The sequence below is a fragment of the Canis aureus genome, chromosome 5 (genome assembly GCF_053574225.1).
Source record: "Canis aureus isolate CA01 chromosome 5, VMU_Caureus_v.1.0, whole genome shotgun sequence".
Classification (NCBI taxonomy): Eukaryota; Metazoa; Chordata; class Mammalia; order Carnivora; family Canidae; genus Canis; species Canis aureus.
Genome location: NC_135615.1, coordinates 74,631,255 through 74,652,771, shown reverse-complemented (window position 1 = coordinate 74,652,771; position 21,517 = coordinate 74,631,255). Strand labels below are relative to the sequence as shown.

Here is a 21,517-nt window from a genome sequence, read left to right as displayed (position 1 = left end):
TATCCCTACTGTCAATACTTCTTGGTCTCATTTACTGCAGAATTAAATAAATTACAAGCCAGCTTGTACATCATCCTTGGCACATGGAAAGTGCCCAATAGGTGTCAATGACAGCAGCACCAGGAACTCACTCTGTGACTTTTCCAAGTGTAGACACTTCACCTCTGTAAGCCTCATCACCTCTTCTAAAAAGTGGCCCTACAATAAATGATTTTTCCAAGTGGTTTTGCAAACCAAATGAGAATAATGCATGTGAAGGTATTTCATAAACTACAAGAAAAAAATATAAATGAAGGAGTGGCTGCTCTTACCGGTTAGCTGGTATTGCACAGCACCAAGCATCAAGGTAAATAACGTCGGAGTGGTCGGCAGAGGGAACAGCAGCGCTGAGATGCCCGGGAGTGCCGAGTAATGCCAGGCAGCCCTGTGGACCCTGCGGCTATGGGAGCTTGGAAAAGAGAGTCCGTAGGTGAAGGCGAATCAGGAAGGCTTCTCGAAGGCTGAAGCCTGCCCTCTGGTGGATGCGCCCGGGATACTCGGCGCAAACGCGAGGTGCTCCGTGCCTGTCCCTGGGAAACCTCTCCCCAGCGTAAGCCCCTACATCCCCTCGGCTCATGATTCCTGCAGACACTGGAGGGTAGAGTGGGGTGATTTGGAAACAAAATTATCACTGTGGCCTGTGTCTCACAGTACCAAGCTCGCCTCATCTCAGAGGCTTGTTGGGCACCCTCCCAAAGAAGGGGTGGGGGGCACCCGGGTGGCTCAGGTCATGATCCCTGGGGTCCTGGGATTGAGTCTCACATCAGGATCTCCGCAGGGAGGCTGCTTCTCCCTCTGCCTATGTCTCTGCCTCTGTGTGTCTCTCATGAATAAATAAATAAAATCTGTATATTTATTTATAAATAAATAAATAAAATCTTAAAAAAAAAGAAGCAATTAACCACAGATGCCAGGGAGGGGACGTGGCCTAGGCTCCTGACCACCAACCTGTTTCAGATCGCTAGGACTGGCAGGGATGGCCTCTCTACCTGTGGCTGGAACCTCAGGAGGCCAAGTGGAGCAGACCACGCAGGGTTTAGGCCCTTTATGGAGAAAATATTTACTCCCATTCTCTCTGGAAGGCGTTTAAAAATTGTCAAGGCTCTGGAACTAGTGGGTGCTTAATATTTGTTTGCAAAGCAAATGTTGAAGGGAGGAGGAGGGATAGGATGTGTAAATCTCAAGTAGAGTAGGAAGCCTTGTTGGAGGAGCTGCTCAGAAGCCCCCTTCAGATGGCCTTGGGCTCTAGGGAGAAGCCCGAGACAGAGGCGAATTGTTCCTGGGGACTTGTTATGTTCCAAAGGTAATACGTCGCTGATGTCACAGCTGAGTTCTCTGAAAGCAGAGCCCGAGACAGAGTTTGGGTAAAGGATGTTTATTAGGGCCTCAACCCCTATGAGAGAAGGGGCAGGAAGCTGGCTCGGGCAGGGGAAGGGGTTGAACCATGGTCCAGGCTGGCAAAACCTGGCTCAGAGGACCTGCCCAGAGCTCTGGCGTGAGCTAGGTCACTCCGTGTCCTGCACTGGGCTGGAAAGCCTCGACCTTCACACCCCACCTCTGCCAGTCAGCAGATAACAGGCTGCCCTTGGAAGGGTATGACTTTACCTGAGGGGGATCTGGGCAGGGGAGGCCCGCCCTAAAGGAGGGGACAGCTTCCGGCCGACTGCACTCACCACAAATGGGCAGCAAGCCCCTTCTCTAAAGTCTGGTGTCTACCACAGACTGCCCTGGAACTGCCTGAATCTGCTTCCCCGTAAACATTCTGAGTCCACTAAGAGTCATTCAGGAGTCCACTGGCCAGCGAGTCCAAGGAGGAGAACCTGGGAGGAATGTTAGTGGGACAAACTAGATCCCCCGCCACTGCAGACTGGCTCAGGGCTGCAGCTGATAATCATCATGTCTCTTCTCCTCTATGATTCCACCCTACTGTCAGCTGGCCTCAGTGGCTCATCTGGTGGCATGATCCGGCCCCTCCTCCTCGAGGAGCCTGAGCCCCTGGTCTCCAGGACCTTCTCAGGCCAGAGTTGTATTATCTGGCCATTTATAGTCACAGCTGTACCAAGGAGTATCACGAAACACTCCAATAGATCACCTGGAATCGATTATCCTAATTGTGTAACAGCAGCTTTATTCCTTTTATAAGCAGGGTCAACCCCTCCCCCTCGCCCTCCCCAGCCTGGCCATGACAGTGGCCCCTTTTCTGACTGTCAGTCCCTGGATACAAGGAGCTCAGAACACCCAGCAGGCAGATTATAATCTAATGCAACTCCTTTTGACAAAATGTGCCTCCTCTGAGGGCCAGGACCTCTTACCTGCAGAGCCCAGAGTGGCAGTGTTGTGCCCAAGATTGCGAATCCGAGAAACCACCAAGGAGCCAACACCGATGCAAGCGCACGAGGGTCTATTAGCAAGCTCGAGCTTGGGTCCAAGTATACCTGACACAGCGGAGCAGGGACTTGGACCCCGAAGTGGTTTACAGCTGGGTTTTTTATAGGCTGGTCTAGGGGATTTTCAGAACTCTGCCGAGGGCAATTCTAAGCTCTGTTGTCTTTCTGATGTGGGATTCCCTGCCGAGGACATTCTGCAGTTTTTCCTGCAAAGTTCAGCTCTTATTCACAGGGGCCTAAGATGGCTGTACTCGTGCTAATGCTAAACTTTAGGCGGGATGGCCTTAATTTTTCTCAGCCTCCACAGCAGGACTGGGAAGCACGAGGTCTCCAGTGGGATATTAGATTGATAGTAAGTGGGGTCACTCCTGCTTTCACCCTTGGTTCCTGTACTCCTCTATTCTTCCTATGGGGACACAGTGCCACATAAAGGTCTTTGAATTAGTCAATGCTTTGGAATAAGTATTGTTCATCGGTGTCCCACTTGGGACCAAAAGGGCAGATCTTTATACCCTCACCTGCCTCAGTCACCAGATGCGGGCCACCTAGGGAAGGGCGTGACCTTGCGTAAAGGGGCTCTCAGCAGTTGAGAAAGACAACGAAGGAGGTAAGAGGCACAGGCAGTTTGACTGACTGCACTGCCCACAGATGGGGGCACTGAGCCATTCCTTGAGGATGCCTGAGTAAAGGACCCAGATGCTCCACACCTCCCACCCGCTGCATTTTCCTTAGACTGACTCTACTCGTGGTCCCCAGATGACCAGAATCATTCTAAAAATCACATCTAGGCAGCTCCTCTAGAGGAGGAAAGGGACCATTTCTTCCCGTGTCTCCTTGAGAGCAGGGAAATTTTCCCTAGGATCCTGCAGGAGACTTCCTTGCATCTCACTGGCCAGAAAAGGAAATCATGTGATTTTAGAAGGCCTTCAGGGGCCCAAACTTGCATCACTCTGGTCCCAAGACCCTCAAGAGACCCTCTCAAGCCCCTTCCACAGTCTTTCCATGATTTCTTCGAAATCCATTCATGAAACAAATGTATTGAGCACCGCTAAGCACAAGGCACAGTGCCAGGTGCTCAGAATGTATCAGTGAACAGAATGAAGGTCCCTGTTCTCACTGAACTTATATTCTAGGGGGGAGACATTTATGAGCATAAATCAAGAAGTTATTTAGAATTATAGAATGTGCTAAGTTCAAACAAACAAGAAGATGCAAAGAAAAAGTAGAGCAGGGCAAAACGTGTTGGGGATGCTGCAGAAGGATGCTGGCCGAATTATTAAATGAAGTGGTCAGGGTAGATCTCGCTGGGGCAAGAGTTGAACCACATCTTAAAGGAGATAAAGGAGTTAGCAAAGTGGAGCGCTACAGGAAAGGCATTCCAGGCAAAGGGTCAAAGCCCTAAGGTTAGACATGGTCGCGTGTTCCAGGAATAGGCCAGGAAACCAAAGGACCTGGGGCAGGGTGGGTGAGAGGGAGGTTAGCCAGAGAGAAGATCTGGGTCCTGGAAAGCCTTGGAAGCCTTTGAGGGCTTTGACTTTCACTCCAGAGAAAAGAGGTGGGGCCTTTTTCAGGAATTTGAGCGGAGAAGTGATAAGGTGATTAACTTCCACACTGAAAGGATTGATCTAGCTGCTGGACAGATAAGGTTAGGTGGGAGCCCCAGAAGCTATTGCAGTGCGGCAATCCAGGCAAGGAAGGATGATGTTTGGATCAAGGCGGTAGGAGTGGGGTGGGACAGGAGTGACCTAAGTTAGGGTGCGTTATCAAGATAGAGCCAACAGATGTTGCGAATGGATTTGATGTGGAATGTGAAGGAAAGACATGTGTCCAAATGACTCCAAGGTTTTGGCCTCAGCAATTGGAAGAACGCTGAGATGGATCTGGAGGGATAAGAGATAGATGAGTAGTTGAGTTTTAGACATGTTGAGTCATGGGTTCCCAGATCTTAGCATCAATTCAAAGTCAATGCCTAGTAATGTCTAATAGGTCTGAATTTTCCCATCCCCCTTCCTTGGAGGAAGACATACACTATACACTCCCCCCCACCCCCACCTTGTAGCAGTGCTACAAGGTCCTCCCTTAAGGTACCTGGCCTCCTATTCAGTGGGGACTTCAGCTCTGTGAACCAGCTTGGGTGTGGAAATTAGCCGCAAGGCCGGAATGTTCCATTGTGACTATTCACATTAGATTTCTGGCCATAAGACATGGAGCTTTTACTGTTCTATGTAACTCAAGGATATCTAATAAGCTGCTCATCTATTTCATTCCTAGGGCAACTCTGATCAAAGGTCCCTGCAAGTGAAAACATCCTGGTGATCACTTCATCCTGCAGAGAAAGCATCTACCTTGACGCTGGCAGTTCAGCCCTGCCGCTTGCCCTCTACTCCTTCAGGAACCCATCACCCCTAATGAAATCAGGGAGCCACCTCAGCACTGCCTCTCCCGGTATACCCAAACTGCAGAGGACATCCACCATAAAATTTCTCAAGGATCCTGGTGTTCTCACTTGTGCTTATCTCAACAGCAAGGTGGGGGATGTCCTCAATGGGATGAGGGAATAGATGTAGTCTCATGTGATAAATCTCCAATACTCCTGTCTTCTTGGACAGGAGAGACATTAACAGAGAAATGCTGACATCTCAACCTCAGTGTATACGGGTCATGTTGAACACCGGTTTCCGTCAATTCAACAAGCAATATTCAAGTTACTTTCAGCTGTGAGAGTTAACACGTTAAGTCTAGAAGCTCTAGTAAGGGCATTCATATCAATAAAATCACACTGATCAACTATTATATTCTTTCCTTCTTGACTCCCCACCAGATCTACTAAATTAGATTCTCTGAGGGCAGAGGTCTGGCATCTGTTTCATTAGCAAGCTCCACAGGTAAATTTGAGGTAGCCAACCGGAATCCACCAAGGAATAGCATTGGGAGACCACTGGTCTAATCCACTTTCTTCCTTTTTTAACAGATCAGAATCTGAGGTGTGAGAGAGAGCAGCTTGCTTCAGACCAAGAGTGAGTTGAACCAGAACTCTAGTGTCTTGACTCCTTATGAGAACTTCTGCTCTTTCAAGCCAGCTTTACAGTGAACCTGGAGGCATTTGTTCAGCATTCTCCAGAAATTCGTGCAGAGACGGGTTGCAATGATAAGCCAAAAAAAGCTGCACGTGTCCAATGCTACAAGCCCTGTGATAAAGGTGACCCTAGTTTTGGAGAGCATGATGTGTTTCTTTCCAGTTTATTTTGGTTGTGACTGAAAAACCAACCCAGCAGGGGTTAAGCCAAAAGGAAAGGCATTGGCTTCCCCAACTATAAGAACCGCTACAGGTTTGCTTCAGACATGACCAGATACAGAAGCTTCACTCCTCAAGGTCGGGTTTTCACTGTCTCTGACTCTTAAAGCTGCTCTCTCTGCTGACTCAGTCTTCAGGCAGGCTAGACCCTCTGGGCTCTGTCTGCTTAGATTCCTGCACAGCAGGGGAGATAGAGATTTGTCTCTGCAGTCTCAGCAAAAGTCCCCTTGGCTGTAAGTGAGTTATATGCCCATCTTTAAATGAAGTGCTGGGGCCAGAGAAACGCGATAGGCTTTTTGACCCAAGCCTAGGTCAAGTGCCCCACTCTGAGTCAAGTTACACCACTCTGAGAGCACAGGTGGCCAAGGTCAGGGCAGGATGAGAGCAATTGCTGAATGGCAAAAGCCTCCGATGTTCACAGTGCTAGGAACCATGGAGAAGTTGACAATCACTGTGAAGGAGGTGACGATTTTAATCTAGGGGTAAGGGGCACCTGGGTGGCTCAGTGGTTAAATGTCTGCTTTCGGCTCAGGTACTGATCCTGGGATCAAGTCTCGCATCAGGCTCCCTTCAAGGAGTCTGCTTCTCCCCCTGCCTATGTCTCTGCCTCTCTCTCTCTCTGTCTCTCATGAATAAATTTTTAAAATCTTAAAAAAATAATAACAATAATCTAGGGGTAACATTAAGGTGTTAGTTACAATGCTATGGTGAGGAATGCGTGGGTGGCTCAGTGGTTTAGCGCCTGCCTTCCGCCCCGGGCATGATCCTGGAGTCCCCGATGAGTCCCACATCAGGCTCCCTACATGGAGCCTACTTCCTCCCTCCGCCTGTGTCTCTGCCTCTCACTCTCTCTGTGTCTCTCATGAATAAATAAATAAAATCTTAAAAAAACAAAACAAAACAAAACAAAACAATGCTATGGTGATATTAGCAACGATGGTTATTGATGTGGGAAACAATGGCAGAAGAGAAATTATTAAATTTCCTTACTACCTACAGCCCATCGACAAGTCCTTGAAACAGTTACATTCCTCTAGGGACTCAACTGCCTCATGTTAATACTTTGCTAAGGGCAAAAGGCAATCTTAGCCTAATCCCCAGGATCCTGTAAGTCTACTTTAATATATAAAAATTCCTTTAGAAATTTCCTTTATCTCTAACATCCCCAAGATACATGTTGGCAATCACCTCCCAAGCATATAGCCCACTGATACACATCTGAAGAGTCTCCTGCCTAAGGTTTTATTAGGCGGTAATAAATGACCTTTTTCTAACAATAGCTAGCCCCCTCAAGGTCCTGGGAACCTTGCTTCCAAAATTCCTTAGAGACTTACACTATCATACCTGACCCCCTCCCAACTTGAGAGTATAGAGTAGGTCACTCCTCATGACCCCAGGGCAGTTCTTTCTGCCCACAGGTCCTGTCCCTATGCTTTAATAAAATAACCTTTTGCACCAAAGACATCTCAATTCTTTCTTGCCGGTCAGATTCGAAACTTAACGCCTTTTCCTACATCTTATAATAATAAGTCACCTTCTTGGGCATCTACCTAGATCTCAGCTTCTACATTCTCTGGGAACTTGCTCATATACAGAAGGACAGGTCCCCACCATCAGGTATATTCAATGTGACACAACACCTTTCTGGCCATCGCTCAGTGCCAACCTTAAAACCAGCTAGAGGGATCCCTGCCCTTCAAAGGGGGCTCCAATATCAAAATCGCCCCCAAAGTCATTTATTAAAGACCATACAGACATCTCAGTTCGATACAGTGTAAGCTGTAATCCTCTACATCTGCTATCATACCTAACATCATTCAGCCCCAGGGAAACAAATGCTTCTCCACACCTCTTGCTCTCTGTCCTTGAAACAAAAGATCACTGCATCCAAATACCATGAAGCTTTGCACAGCTGCTGGCATCACAAACAGCCACGGTTCCAGGCTGTGGAGTTCGGAGTGGTAAGGGACCTTAGGTAAGACAAATGAGAATTTGTCTCTCTTGTCAAATTCTTCCTCTCTGAGAGCAGGAATGCTGTAGCGAGAACATACTATCCCCCAGCAAATGCTGAACATCATTTTCTTGCTCCACTTCAAGAGTTTCAAACAAGTAGATGATTTTTGCAGTAGTAACATATGACAGCAGAGGAACATTTTTGCGATGTTAAACAATGTAGTTTACTCTTACATTTGGTTTTTTGTTGTTGTTCTTTTAAGTAAACTCTACAGGGGCTTGAACTCCCAACACTGAGATCAAGAGTCAAATGCCCTAATGACTGAGCCAGGCAGGGCCCCTGAAATTTTTCATTATAAGAACATACTTGGTCATTTTGCTCCAATCAAGGAAAGAAAAAAAAATAGATTTCATGGCATTAAGATGGAACAATTTGTGAATTATTCACATCTTTATTTTCTTACCCATCCAGTACAGCTGGCCCTTGACCAGAATACCCACAAATATGTTCAATAACAATTACATTCAGTCATGTTTGATATTTTCATGACTTTGTGTAAAAAAAAAAAATCAAAACATTTTTCAACGTGTCATTAAGGACCGTGTATCTGTCAGTATTTGCAGGAGGATAGATTTCTCGGGGCTGCACTGCTCGGGAACCCCGATTCCTTGCCCACGTGCTCGCTACCGTGCTGGGTGGGGACCGGATGGCTTTTGTCCCTGTCCTGGATCTGGAGGCGCCTGGCTGAGCACAGCGGTGGAAGGTGAGGACGGAGGTGACGCAGGTGCAGAGGAGGAGGCGGGCACCAGGTGTCGGTGGCGAGCGCCCAGCCGGGCTGCCCTGGGCCACCCCCCCCCCCCCGCCCCCAGGAAGCCTCCGGGCTCCTCCTCCAGGCGGGCGGCGCAGGGGCGCAGGGGCGCAGGCGCGCGCGGGACCGAGGCCGGCGTGCCGCTGGGGTGGGGTGCGGTGGCCCGGAGCTCCCGGGGCGGCCCGGCTCCCCGGCCGCGGCTGCGTGGCCCCCGCTGAGTCCCCCCCGCACCCGGGCGGCTCCCCCACCCCGCGTCCGCGGGGGCTGCGCGGGAAGCAGGTGGCGGGCGAGCGGGGCGCGGGGCGCGGGGTCGGGTCGGGTCGGGTCGGGTCGGCTTCCTCATCCTGCCGCGGGCCGTCCGCGCTGCGAGAGCCGAGGCCGATCCCCCACTCGCTCGCTTCGCCCGCGGCGCGGAGGAGCTCCGCCAACAGCGCCGCAGACACCTTCCTCTCCGCGCCCCCGGTGGGTGCGGGGCGCCGGCTCTGCCCAGAGGCCGCACCCCTCACCGGGGGAGAGCGGGAGCCAGGCTATTGTTGTGGCTGAGATTCTTTCCTAAACGGAAGGCCCCGAATTACGGGATAGCTGCTCTAATCTCTGTGGGGGTGCACAGGGCGGGCGGAGGGGCCCCACCGACGCCAGCGTGAGCCCCTCCTCCTGGCTGAGCCAGACCCCACCTGGAGCCCCATCTCCCCTGTGAGCTCCCTTTTCTCAGGACCCCCATCACCTCTTTCATCTCACAGATCCCCTCCCTTCTTTGTACCCTGTCTTCCCTCTCGGCTCTGCTGAGCCTCTTCCTCCCTCCCTCTTCCTTTCCTTCTCACTCTCTGTCTCTTTCTGTCTCCCCGCCCCCCCCCCCGCCCCCCACCCCCCCAGCCCCTTCCTTCTCTAGCCTCAAGGTCCTGGAAACCTTGCTTCCAAAATTCCTTAGAGACTTACATTATCCCTGATCCCCTCCCAACTTGAGAGTCCCTCCCTGACCCCTCAGGGAGGCTCTGGCTCCTGCTGACTTTAGGCCTGTAGCTCTCACCATCTCTCCCCCAACACCCCCACCTCCCATCCCAACCTGGCCAGAAATCCCTTCCAGGGGCACAGAGAAACCCACTCTTTGACATTGCTTCCTCCTGCCCCACCCCCTTTCTCTGGCAGAACCAACGTCCTCCCCTGTCCCCTGCTTTGATGGCCTCTGTCACAGAAGCACTGCCCTGGCTGGAGTTGGGATGAGTCTATTACGCCTCTGCCCGAGCCCCCCACCCCAACCCCTAAGCAGGCTGAGCTTCCTGAGAGCAGAAACCATGTCTGACCTATTTGCTGACCTCACAGCACAGAGCATGTTCAGAATGATTTGTCGGAGACAGAGAAAGGATTTAGGTCGGAGGCATCAGCAAGGTGTCGATGCAGGGCAAGGGGTAAAACGCAGATTCATCTAACATTTATGAGCCCCTTAAGGCACCAGGGACCTTTCAGTTGCCACAGCCATTACTTCTTCATGCCACTCAGGAGCTGGGGCTTGTCGTTCCCATTTTACACAAAAGGAATCTCAGAGAGGTTAAGTTCTTGCTCCAGGCCACACAGCCAGTGAGTGGTTTCACCAGGGTTAGCATCAAAGCAGGGCTGAGGTGTGGGTGGTGTGGTGAGAGGGCTGTAGCTGGTGGCTAAGGGAGGTAGGTACCACTGTGGGTCTGGGGTCTGTGGCTAGATGTCCAGGCCCCCCCTGAGCCATCTCTTTATTCCCGACACTGACCAGAGCTCCTCCCTCAGCCTTCCCTGACTATCTCCTCCGGAAGGAACCAGTTCTGACTCAGGCTTATTCCAATCGATCATCAAGGTGATCCGGGAATGAGCTTGGACATAGGAAGGAAACACCTCTCGGGTTTGGCCTCCCACTGGCCCGAGGTCCTTGATCTAGCACCAGAAGGAGCCACTTTAAGGATCTCCCTAGGGATCCAGGACCAGAAAGACAGATGATCTGTTCACAGAAAGAGTGCCCAAGACACCCTGCAGGGCAGACAGCACCCTCATGATCTCCCTGCTCCCACTGACTCTTTCAAGGCTCTTTCACCCAGAAAGCCAATCCAGTCTGACCTCTCCTCTAAGAGCCTACTCTGGTCGGTAGATAGGATAGAGGGTCTGTGTCCATTGGCTTCCTGGGACAGGGAACTGTCACCCCTCAGACTGGGAGCTCCTGAGAGCAAGGCTCCTTGACCACCTCCCACCTTGGACTCCTGAAGGCAGAGCTTCTGTCTCCTGTCTCCCCTCTCTGACTGGGCACTCCAAGGTCTGGAGCTGGTCTCCAGCAACCCCCCCATGGAGTGTTCCTGCAAAGAGGTGGTGTCATTTCCAGTCCTCAGATCAGAGGCTCCCCCAGGGTGGCACCTGAGTTCCACTCTGAATCTCCTTTTTCTGTAGCTCAGCATCTGTCTTGGTCCCTAGAAAAGAGTTGAGAAGCCCACCCCCCACCTCCCACCCTCATTCCGCTTGCCCTTCCACCCAACCCGGATACTCCTTTAAGACCAAAGGGATGGGGGTTGTATCAAGTCAGACACAACAGCCCCATCCTCCCCCTCCTTCACAGGCCAGGTTTCCTGCCATTGACAGCATCCCAGCTGGGCCCTGCCCTGCCTCCATGCTTAACCCCTTCATGACCAGATCTCAGTGCTAGGGGCCTGTACCCCAACCTGTGTCTGTAAAATTAGAATAAAAGCACCCCTTTCACTGGGTTGTTGTAGTTAATCACAGAACAGTGCCTAGCATATATTAATCCCCCAATAAAAGTTAGCTATTAGTCTCATTATGTGAGCTTGGATGGGTCATTTCACACCTCTGAGCCTCAATATTCTCAGCTGTTAAGTGGGGAAATAAAACCCATTACTCCCCAAAGATTGTCTTAGGGATGAATTGTGATCATGTAGATGAAAGTATTTTGCAAAGAGCCATAACCGTACAATATGGAACTATCATGGACCCAGAAAAAAGAACCCAAAACAAAACAAAAAAACAAAAAACCTTCCCTTAACTAGGTGGGAAAAAAAACCTCTTACTACAAATGGGCCTCCTGTTTTTTTCAGATTCATTATCTTGCTTGACAGGCAGAGCGGGCAGTGTAAAGAGTGGTTTTGGAACTGGATTTTGGCAAGATCCCATTTCTTCATCCATCAAGTGGAGTGGTCACCCCTCCTAGGTCCCCCTCTAGAATTCTTGGGAGAGACAAGGGAGATCCAAGAGAACGGGTGCAAATGTGCTTTGCAAACATTACAAGTTCTACAAGGGAGGGGAAAAGGTTTGTGGGAAGTGGCCAGCTAGAGGGAGGCAGGGGCCCCTTGGCAAGGGTGTTGATTTTTGAGCTCTGGGTGCTGCAGTTTACTAGGCAGAGGGGAGGTGATCTCCTGGCACTAGCACTTTGGGGACATGGCTCCCCCTTGAGACAAGAGAAGTCCCCAATGGGGCAAAGGAGAAAGGAGGCCAAAGGCCCTGGAATCATCCATTCATAACCCTCTTCCCATCCAATTCCATTGGCCATGGGGAGGACTTGGGCAGAGGCACCTCAAATAGGCTCCGAGGTGACTGTCATGCCAAGACTTGCTAGGACTGGCTCACCTTGCACATCCGCAGCACCAGTGCCCTCACCCTTCGGCTGCAGATTCCTGGCCTCACCTCTAGGGAGAGCGGGCCTGCCACCATCCACACACCCCAACTAGGACAGGCCTAAACCTGCTACAGAGGAAAATAAGCACAGTCAACTAGAACCCTGCTCTGCCTTTGCATTTTAACCCACAGGTTCTTCCGAAGCCTAGCAGAGGAGGCTGACCCCCCCCCCCCATGAATAGCATATCCCTACCCTAGGCCTCTGGAGGAAGCTAGGGAGTCAGGAGACCTTGTCTGGGTCCTGGCTGTACCCCAAGCTCACTGCACCTTCATGCAGATCGCATAACCTGTCAGGGCCTGTGTGATCATCTGTATAAAATAATGAAAGAAGCTGGACATGGTCCAAAGGTCCTCTCCAGCACTGAGACTGTGACCAGGAAGGAGTTAACTAGAGACTGGGCTCTGGGTCAGGAAGGCGAGGGTTAATCTGGGGGGGTGGGGGTGGAGGCTCTCTCTCCTTTTCCTGTGGAGAGTGAGGTTTGGCTGCCACCAAAGTTACTTCCAGTCCCTGCTGTCCCTTCTGCCCTTGTCTGATCCTGCCCAGGGACCCCTACATTCAGCCTCCATACCCAGAGGTGAGTGCGTCCTGAACCCAGGGCTGGGATGGGAAGGCACTGGGGGACCCAAGGGCAGGGAGGCCGGAGCCAAGCCGGTGAGCAAGTTCCCAGCCCACGTCCAGAGCTGAAGCCATGGGCAAAGTTCAGACCACTAACCACAGGACTGGGAGGAGGTGGGCAAAGGGACAGAGGGCACAAGGATGTCTGCCAGGCTTCTAGGGTGGAACGTCCGTGGTGAGCATCAGGGCCAACCCAGGAGGCAGGGAAGAGACAGTGGACACAGACTATTTTGGTCCTTGTGTTTAGGAACTTTTTATAGCCTTGCTGCTCAGGGCTGGGAAGAGGAGAGAGCGCTGGGAGGATACCCATAAGGTCAGACAAGCACAGTGCCCTCCTGAGACCTTGGAATCTGACCCATTGCCTGGTAGAGTTCTTGAGAGCACTGCCAGGCTCTCCTTGCTGCCTGGGTTCCCAGTTACCAACTACCTATATGGACTGACTTACTAGACACTAGATAGGGGTTTGTGAGAGAGAGAGAGCAAGGACAGGTCTGGGCGGTGGGGGGGGCTCCCCCCAACCCTGCAAGTTCTGTTCTTTTGTTGCCTCCTGACTGGAGGTCCCTTCAGCTCTCAGAACTTCTGTGCCCCTTTCAGCTGAATGGAGGATTCGGGAAGGAGGGAGCCGGGGTGGTATGGGGTGTGCTGAGCTGTGTGGGTGGCCCATTCTGTTACTGCCAACAGAACTGTCAGCTCTTGATTTACAGCCCCTCCTGGTCCCCTTCCCCAGTGACAGAGGGGAGGTGGCGGACAAGGGTCACAGGGTCTCAGGATGAGAAGAAGGCAGGGACCCTAAGGGCAGATTTCTGGGAGCCAGTTATTGGGAAGAATTCGTGGAAGCAACTTTTTAGTGAGGCAAAGGGCCCATGTCTAATGGCAATAGCTTGGTTTTATAGCAGCAAGAATAGAAGCAAAACATAAGAGGGAAGTTCTGATCGGCTATGAGAGAAGCCATCTGAACTAGTTCTGCACTGCAAGGCTAGAGACCTGGGTTTCAACCCGTCTCTAACTCTCAGACCTGAGCAAGCCCCTTCCTCTCTACCAATTTCCTTTTCTGTAAATGGAAATGCAGAGGTAGGCGAGGTGGTGTTTACAGGTAGGCATTGAGGAATTCCCTTGGCAGGGGTACAGAGGTGGCAAGTAGCTGACTGACATGACCTGGTGGCCACCTCTCTTTCTTCCCCCTTGGCCCTGCTGGGACTGGGCAGGGCAGTTGGCTGCAATTACTGGAGGCTCCTACCCTGTGGTTATATCCCTGACCTCGGTGCTTGGGGGCGGGAAGGGTGGGCCCTGCTGGAGCCAGCCTGTGGCTGGGGAGCCTTCTTGTCTTGGACTCAAAGTTGCTGGGTTGGGAAGAGGTATTTTTTCCGGTTGAGGCCACTTTCGGGAACTGAACTGGGACCAGCCCCATTTCCTTTTCCAAGTGTCCCACTTGCTGATACTTGCTTGGCATGGCTCTCTGGCCAGATTGGGGCACCCTCAAAGGGGCATGTTTCTGGGTGACCAGGGCGCCCCTGCTCAATGTCTTTGAGGGATAGAGGAGGGGGGAAGGGGTAGCCTGAACCTCTGCCCCTTAGGCACGGTCTGGCCCTTTTAGTTGGGGGAGGGGTGGCTGACTGATCCTATTCCCAGGAATGCCTGCAGGAGAGATGCAGGGACATCTATTCTCTCCCTGACTGACTGTCCCTCTTTCCCTGTAGGACACCCCCCGCCCCCCAGCCAACTGCTCTTGGCTCCTCAAGTAGCTGCCTACATCCAGTGGCTTATGGGGTACTATCCTGCCCAGCTCTGCTAAGATGATCCTGGCCTCTCCCTCCACCCCATCCAGGGGACGGACCCCCAGCGCGGTGGAGAGGCTGGAGGCCGACAAAGCCAAGTATGTCAAGACACACCAGGTGATAGCACGCCGCCAGGAGCCAGCTCTGCGTGGGGGTCCCGGACCGCTCACCCCGCACGCCTGCAATGAGCTGGGCCCCCCTGCATCGCCCAGGACGCCCAGACCCGCCCGCCGGAGCAGCGGCAGGCGGCTGCCCAGGCCTGACTCCCTCATCTTCTACCGCCAGAAGCGGGACTGCAAGGCTTCGGTGAACAAAGAGAACGCCAAGGGCCAGGGGCTGGTGCGGCGCCTCTTCCTGGGCGCCCCCCGAGACGCCCCCTCGAGTAGTCCGGGCCCAACGGAGCGACCAGCGGCTCCTGGGGTTTGGGCAGCGCCCCAAGATGCCCCGGAAGCGGCAGGAAAGCGGGCGCTGTGCCCCACATGCTCACTGCCGCTGTCGGAGAAGGAGCGCTTCTTCAATTACTGCGGCCTGGAGCGCGCGCTGGTGGAGGTGCTGGGCGCTGAGCGCTTCTCTCCGCAGAGCTGGGGCGCGGACGCCAGCCCCCAACCCGGAGCGTCGCCGCCGCCCGGCTCTGGGGACACCAGCGACTGGACGTCCAGCGATGGCGACACGGATCGCCCGGACGGTGCTGACCGCGGCGGCGGCGGCGGCGGCGGCGGCGGCGGCGGCGGCGGCGGCTCAGAGGCGGCGGGCTCGGCGCGGGACGGGCGCCCCCCGGTGTCCGTGGTGGAGCGCAACGCGCGCGTCATCCAGTGGTTGTACGGCTGCCAGCGCGCCCGCGGCCCGCCGCGCGAGTCGGAGGTGTGACTGCCGCCGCTGCGGCCCGAGCGCGCTCCGGGGAGTCCCGGACCCCAGGAGGGTGAAGGGGTGGGCGCAGGGCTGGTCCCGGGCACGGGCAGGGACGCTCCGCCTCCGACGCGCCGGGTGCCTCTAGGGAGCCCTTCCCTCCGGGTTCTTGGTCTCTCCCGGTGAACCTTGGGAGGATGGGACAAATAATTCCGAAGGCCCTTCCCAGAGTAGACGACGGAGGGGGAGGGGGCAGCTACGTGGCTCCTGTGGAGGCCGGGTCTGGGGAGAGAAGCCTGGAGTGGGGGATCCGAGAATCTACTGAATAAAGGCAAAACGTTCATTAAAGGAGTCGTGATGCTGGATTAGAGAGCAGGTATGGAGGAAGGAGGGCCGGGTTTGCGGGGTTACACCCGGGGGTTTTGGAGTGTGGGTTCCAGGCTCACTGTGTGACCCTGGGGAAGCACTTAACCTCCTCGAAGCACAGCTGCACCCCTCGATGATCAGGGTATTTTTGAAACGGTCTTAAAGCACCTTGCAAAGTGCCCCCCTGCCTTATAGAAGTGTTCGATAAACGACAGCCGCTAAGACCACTACTGATTAGTACTCTTGTGATCATCTCCTCCACCGACCCCAGGTCTCCCAACCAGATCCAGGAGCCAGGAATACCGCCTGTGAAGAGTTTTGGGGAGGGGTCTGTTCCAGAAATCTGGGGTCCCCCACCCGAAAAGGGGCCCCATTCCTGGAGATGTGCAGCCTCCTTTTGGTTACTAGCTATGGATGGGCTGAGAAAGGAATAATTCAAAATTGAAGGGACCCGTTCAAAGCAGGATTTTGCTAACCTGCAGCCTCACATCTGGCCACTATCTTCCTTTCCCTCAGAGACACACCAGGTCCTTTGTTTGCTTCATGCGACCACACCTTCAAGTCCCTGCTTAGGGTTCCCCTCTTTGCCTGGGCTACCTTCCCCTTTCTTTCCACTCAATCTTTCCAAGATTACATTTATTCATTCTCCCTCAGAAATTCCTGAATTCCCCGGTCGGCTTCATCTCCTCTGAGCTCCCAAGTGCAGCCTTATTTTTGTGACTCAACTTGCCACCTGTGTGGGACCCGCTGGTCTTCCCCTTGTACAGGGATGGTGCACATAGCAGGGCCACAGGCTATTTGTCGAATTAAAGAGGCTGAACAGGGCAATGAAGCCTGTCCTCTGGGGCCCCCCAGTTTCCTGGAAAGTTGCGCCCTAAATCGGACTAAATCTATCCTTACACCAGGACTGTCTGGTCATTTTTCCCTTGTAGGTTTGTGGGAGAAGGGAGGGGGAAGACCCTTTGAGCTAGACCCGGCCTTGAGGTTGCCCACCCAAAAGCAGTCATCCCCGCTGTCCGGACAAAGACACGCGGTCACACGGGGGGTCGGGTCAGGGTTTTTATGGGCGCGGGGGAAGGAAGGAGCGGGTGCCCTGGTGGGCCGCAGGCTAGTCGCCCTTGGACGCGGCCTTCACCCTCATCTCGGCCAGTTTGTGGGTGAGGAAGCCCCACTTGAAGCCGGCCACGGTGTCGGCCTCCCCCGGCTCGGGGCGCTCGGCAGCCTCCTCCGCGGCCTCGTCCCCCGCTTCGGGGTCCGGCTCCGGGTTGGGTTCGGCGCCGCGCAGTATGGACGCCGCCGCCGCCTGCTGCTGCTGCCACCTGCTGGCGAACGCGTCCCAGAGCCCCGGCCCGCGCGGCTCCGCCTCCGTCGCGGTCACCGCCTGCGAGGGGGACTGCGCCGCCAGCGGGCTGCGGGAGAAGGACGAGCGTCACCGGCCCAGAGGCCCGGGGAGAGGACGAAGAGGGGGATGCGGGGCGCAGGCGCTAGGAGTGGGGCAGGCCGAGCCAGGCGGAGGTCTGGTGACCTGGGGCGCAGGGTGACTGCAGGCCAGGGGAGGAGCTCAGAGGCACAAGGAAAGGGGGCTAGGGTGGGACAGGGTCAGGGGGTGAGGTGAGGGGTCTGGGAAGAGGGAGGCGACACCGGGATTCCCCCGGGAGAGAGTTTAGCAAAGACTCGGGGAGAGCGCGCGGCCTCCGCGAAGCGCGAGGTGCCAGGTGTGGAGAGCGGCGCGGGGAGCCCGGGAGAGGGGCGGGGCCCAGCGGCGCTTGGGGCGGGGTCAGGCTCCCGGAGCGGGTGTCGGGGAAGCCAAGGTTGCGGCCCCGGGGAAAGAGGCAGGGCGGGGGCGGGGATGAGGGTCTGTGATGGAGGGAAAGGAGGACTAGGAAAATGAGGGGACGCTAGAAAAAAGCACGGGTGGAGCGACCCAAGGAAATGAGAAAGGCTTAGATCAGAGCTTAGTGGGGAGGGGCGGGGGGTGGGTGGCAGGGAGTGTGGGGGGAAGGGTAGTCAAGGATTGGTGAGGAGTCTTGAGGTGGGAGCCTCAGATCTGAGGAAGAGTCCTTGGAGCCCTGGGAGGGTCAGGCAGTGACTGCCAGGAGGGAGAAAGGAAACCTTGCGAATGGAGAGATGGGTGGGTCTGGGGGACCCCCGGGAGGAAGGAATAGGGGAGTGTCAAAGAAAGGGGGCGTTGCTGGGCTGGAGGGAAGGCCGGAATAGAGCTAGGAGAGAGGAGCTGCCTGGGGTCCCAACCCCTAACCCCTCAGCTTCAAAGCCTTTCTGATTCAGTGGTTCCTAAATTAGTGTGCCTCGGGTCCTCAGGAGCATGCTGCAAGTATAGATCCCAGCTTCAGGCCATATCCGCTGAATCAGAATCTTTGAAGGAGGGTCTGGCACAAACTCCCTAGGAGGATGAGGGTTTAGACCGGTATCGGGAATCACTGATCTGGGCCACCCTCTGTTCCAAACATCTAAAGTTTCACTTTTCTGTTCCCTGACTGTAGGGAGATGGCCTCTCCCATGTGGATGGGGAGAGAGAGCACCTAAAATACCTTCTAGCACCTCAATCCCAACAGCCCTTTAAGTCCTCCTGAGATCTAACCTAATCTCCAGATATGTTGATTTGGCCTCTTTCCTGCTGAGAGAAACTGAAACAGCCAGGGGCTGGCCCTTCCCCTCCCTCCTTGATGAGAAAGATACACAAATAGACCAGAAAGAAAGGACATGGGAGAAGGGGGACCCCAGGCCCATCCCAGCCCCCACCAACACACACATACTGGTCAGCACAGGGCTCCGGTGGCAGCAGCTTGTCCTCATCTTCTTTGTTAAACAGAGACGACACTGTCAGCCAACCTTTCACCCCAACCCCCTGAACCTGGGAGGAAGGGGCTGGGAATCAGGGAGGGGTCACAGCACCACCTCCCAGGATTCCACAGTAGCCTCTACCGGGTTCCCCCCACCCCCAGGAGTTGGGGTGAAGAAGGAAGAACTCACCCGGCGGGCCAGCTGTGACATGGGATGGCAAGCCTCTTCCGCAGGTCTTGCTGGCTCAGATTCCACTAACGCTGGGTTCCCTCGCTGGGACACAAGACCCCCTCCCTAGCATGAGAAAGGCTCCAGACGAACAGGACCTCCCTCCCCCACTGCTAGCCTGGTATGCACACCCTGGCACCCCAAATCCTCACACCTAAACACCCATCTAGTCCCTTCACACCATCCATCCATCCATACAGGTTATACCTCTACACAAAGCTCCCAATCACATACCTTACCTGTATAGTTAATCCCTGCAGACACCCTTGAGCACACATACCTGCCCTCCCACAGACATATCCACACACACCCAAAAATGTGTGGACAATGGTATGCATGCTGATGTGGACACACACCCGTACTGCGCATGCCTCCACACGGCTATACCTCTTCACCTGTACGTAGATGTACATGCTGTGAAGCACCTACATAAGGACACATACACAGTTATACCATTCATACCTGTGAACTTATACGAATGCAGACATCTGTGCCAAGGCCCACCTGCAGCACACTAAACCTCTCCATCCATCCACAGACACGAAGACAGACATGTACACACACACGCTATACAAACCTGAGACCTGCAAATGCTTTCACAGAGGGATTCAGGAAGAGACTTACACACACCCAGAAATAGTTCTATCTGGTTCACACCTACACATACAACTTCATGAGGTATTTTACATGGATTCCAATCCTACTACTGACCCACAGATACTTCTACACAAGCCCCTCCTTGGACACCATGCCGTCTAGACATAAACTTATTTACAAACATACACACACACCCTTCAGAAATATTTCCGGTCCCTGTGATATCTGTTTGCAGAACTGCCACTTATCACAGCCTCTAGATGCAAGATTGTTCCCAGTTTCAGAGCTTTTTTGATCTTTAATGTTAGGATAAACATGATCCAAGTCTGGCTCTAATCTGATGCTGCGACAGTGACCTATGTGCAAGCACCACTTTTCCTATTTCCAGCACCATAGAGCTCACTCCCTCTTAAGGCAAGCCATCCCAGTTCTGCAGCCCTGCTCATTAGAAAGTTGTGTCAAGCTGCATATACCCTGTGTGGCTACTGCCCTTTGGTCCTGGAAGGATATCTTCCATGTGGTCGCCATTGAGATCTTTGGAGACAATAACCATTCTTCTGGGGGCCCCCAAATCTTCTTCCTCAGTTTTCTTAAATGCCCTGGCTTTCTGTACTGTGCCATTTGTCATCTCTGAATGTGCCAACTGCTTCTGCACAAATATGCCCCCACCCCAAGCCTGTCCCTTGCCCTTCATTGTACCTTTCACTCCTGCTGCCCCTCTGCCATGACCCACCCAGCAAACATGGATGGTACCCACCTCCTCTGCCAGGTCCTCCTCAGATTCCCCACTTAGGGTCTGTAACACTTTGGACTTGTAGGTTTTCCAGAATGCCTGGTTCATGGCTGCAGGGGAAACCGACCTGGCACCCAAGCTCAAGAAGGCAATTGACTCAGTGGGCACCCAGTGGGTCTGGCTCCAGGAACTTGGTGAGGCCGAGAGCCTGTCCCAGGGATCAGGTGACTTCATTAAAGATGCACCAGGCTCCCCAGCTGGCACAGTGCCCAGCAGGTGAACCTGATCCAGAGGAGTCTGGGGTGGGGGTGGGACAGAACTGGCTTCTGTGGCCTCAGCCCCTTGTCTTGACCCATATTGGCCAAGAATAATGAAGACATCTCTATGGAGTCCTCCTTCCTAGCCCTAGGGGTACTTGAATTTGATCTCTTGGAATGGCTCCAGAAAAATCTTTCAGCCACAAAGTCCATTTATAAAGTCTTTGGGCCCAAGACCCACACTGGACTGGTGCCTCTGGGACTGTAGCCATACCAGTTGTGCCTTCAGGGGGGCCTGCCCTAGCTGTGAACTGGGTTGAGGAGGTCCCAAGGCCCCCAGTTGGCACCCTGAGCTTACATTTCACTGCTTTGTCTGGTCTGGAAACTGATTCCTGTCCCCAGGGATGCACGTGCATGTCTCCCTGTTTCCTGGCAACAGGTTCCAAAGAGCTGGAGTCCCTGAATTATTGCTGAGCTCCTCTGGTCAGCCAGGAAGGCACCAGGCTCCGATGAATGGGGAGAGGCTCTCCGGCCCTCTCCCCGCCCTGATCACACGGCCCCTAGGCTGGCTCTCTGCCTTGGCTGCTAGCCCATGCCTGGGAGTCCAGGGCTCAGAAAAGGGGGCAAAGGGGGGGGAGTCCTTCCGTGAGCACCTCCTCGGGGAGAAGCTGACCCCCGGTCAGTCTGAGGGGGTGCCTGAGCACTGCGCTTCCTGAGGAGGAACACGGCTTGCTCACGGATTTGGACGCGGGCGGACGAAGGATGGAGACGCAAGGGAGTAAGGGCGAGGTGGTGAGAAGGCCTTCGTCGGGATCTGGAGGGATCTCTCTCCCGAATCCTGTGGGGGCCGGCGCACGGACTCACTCTCACTCATTAATTCATTTATTCACATCACGGACATTTTTCAGTGCCTCCGGAGATGCTCAAGGCATTTTCCCTCTTCCCACTGACCGCGGAATCCAAGATCTGGGAACCAGCAAGGGGAGACGGTGCCAGGGGATGGCGCAGAGGCAGGCTGGGCCCGGCGGGACGCGAGGGCGGGGGCCGGAAGCCCGGGGCGCGCTGCACCCGCTACCCCGCGACAGCCTCGCCCAGGCGCAGGACGCTGCCCTGGGCCCCGCCCGGCCTCCGTCACTGACGTCGACCGCCGCCCGCGGGCGCTCGGGCTGCGA

The 21,517-nt window shown here is 54.1% G+C and overlaps 3 protein-coding genes and 1 long non-coding RNA gene across 6 annotated transcripts in view; 2 read left to right on the top strand and 2 right to left on the bottom strand.

Moving 5' to 3' along the window:
- TRIM63 (tripartite motif containing 63) overlaps nucleotides 1–442 on the bottom strand; it is a 67,824-nt gene extending 67,382 nt beyond the window's left edge. Inside the window, exon 1 of the mRNA XM_077899029.1 lies at nucleotides 312–442. The gene's annotated coding sequence lies outside the window, so the exon portion shown is untranslated. The remainder of the gene's footprint in view (nucleotides 1–311) is intronic.
- A 4,174-nt stretch (nucleotides 443–4,616) lies between these two features.
- LOC144314645 (uncharacterized) lies at nucleotides 4,617–5,647 on the top strand. 2 transcript variants are annotated; one of them, XR_013380499.1, is made up of 3 exons: nucleotides 4,617–4,954; nucleotides 5,248–5,311; nucleotides 5,398–5,647. It is a non-coding gene; the product is annotated as an uncharacterized LOC144314645 (long non-coding RNA). The 2 variants fall into 2 exon arrangements; XR_013380498.1 differs by having other exon boundaries at nucleotides 4,617–5,143.
- A 2,640-nt stretch (nucleotides 5,648–8,287) lies between these two features.
- On the top strand, nucleotides 8,288–15,710 carry FAM110D (family with sequence similarity 110 member D). 2 transcript variants are annotated; one of them, XM_077899025.1, is made up of 2 exons: nucleotides 8,288–8,438; nucleotides 14,439–15,710. In XM_077899025.1, exon 2 carries the CDS (start codon nucleotides 14,535–14,537, stop codon nucleotides 15,381–15,383), a length of 849 nt encoding a protein of 282 aa, XP_077755151.1. In that variant the 5' UTR covers nucleotides 8,288–8,438; nucleotides 14,439–14,534; the 3' UTR covers nucleotides 15,384–15,710. The 2 variants fall into 2 exon arrangements, with proteins under 2 accessions (XP_077755151.1, XP_077755150.1); XM_077899024.1 differs by lacking the exon at nucleotides 8,288–8,438 and adding an exon at nucleotides 12,548–12,700.
- A 1,074-nt stretch (nucleotides 15,711–16,784) lies between these two features.
- Nucleotides 16,785–21,438, bottom strand: C5H1orf232 (chromosome 5 C1orf232 homolog). The gene is made up of 4 exons (XM_077899023.1): nucleotides 20,113–21,438; nucleotides 18,720–18,803; nucleotides 18,503–18,600; nucleotides 16,785–17,137 (listed from the first exon to the last, which is right to left on the bottom strand). The coding sequence occupies exons 1-4, from the start codon at nucleotides 20,320–20,322 to the stop codon at nucleotides 16,837–16,839; spliced, it is 693 nt and encodes a 230-aa protein (XP_077755149.1). The 5' UTR covers nucleotides 20,323–21,438; the 3' UTR covers nucleotides 16,785–16,836.
- Nucleotides 21,439–21,517: the final 79 nt, after the last annotated feature.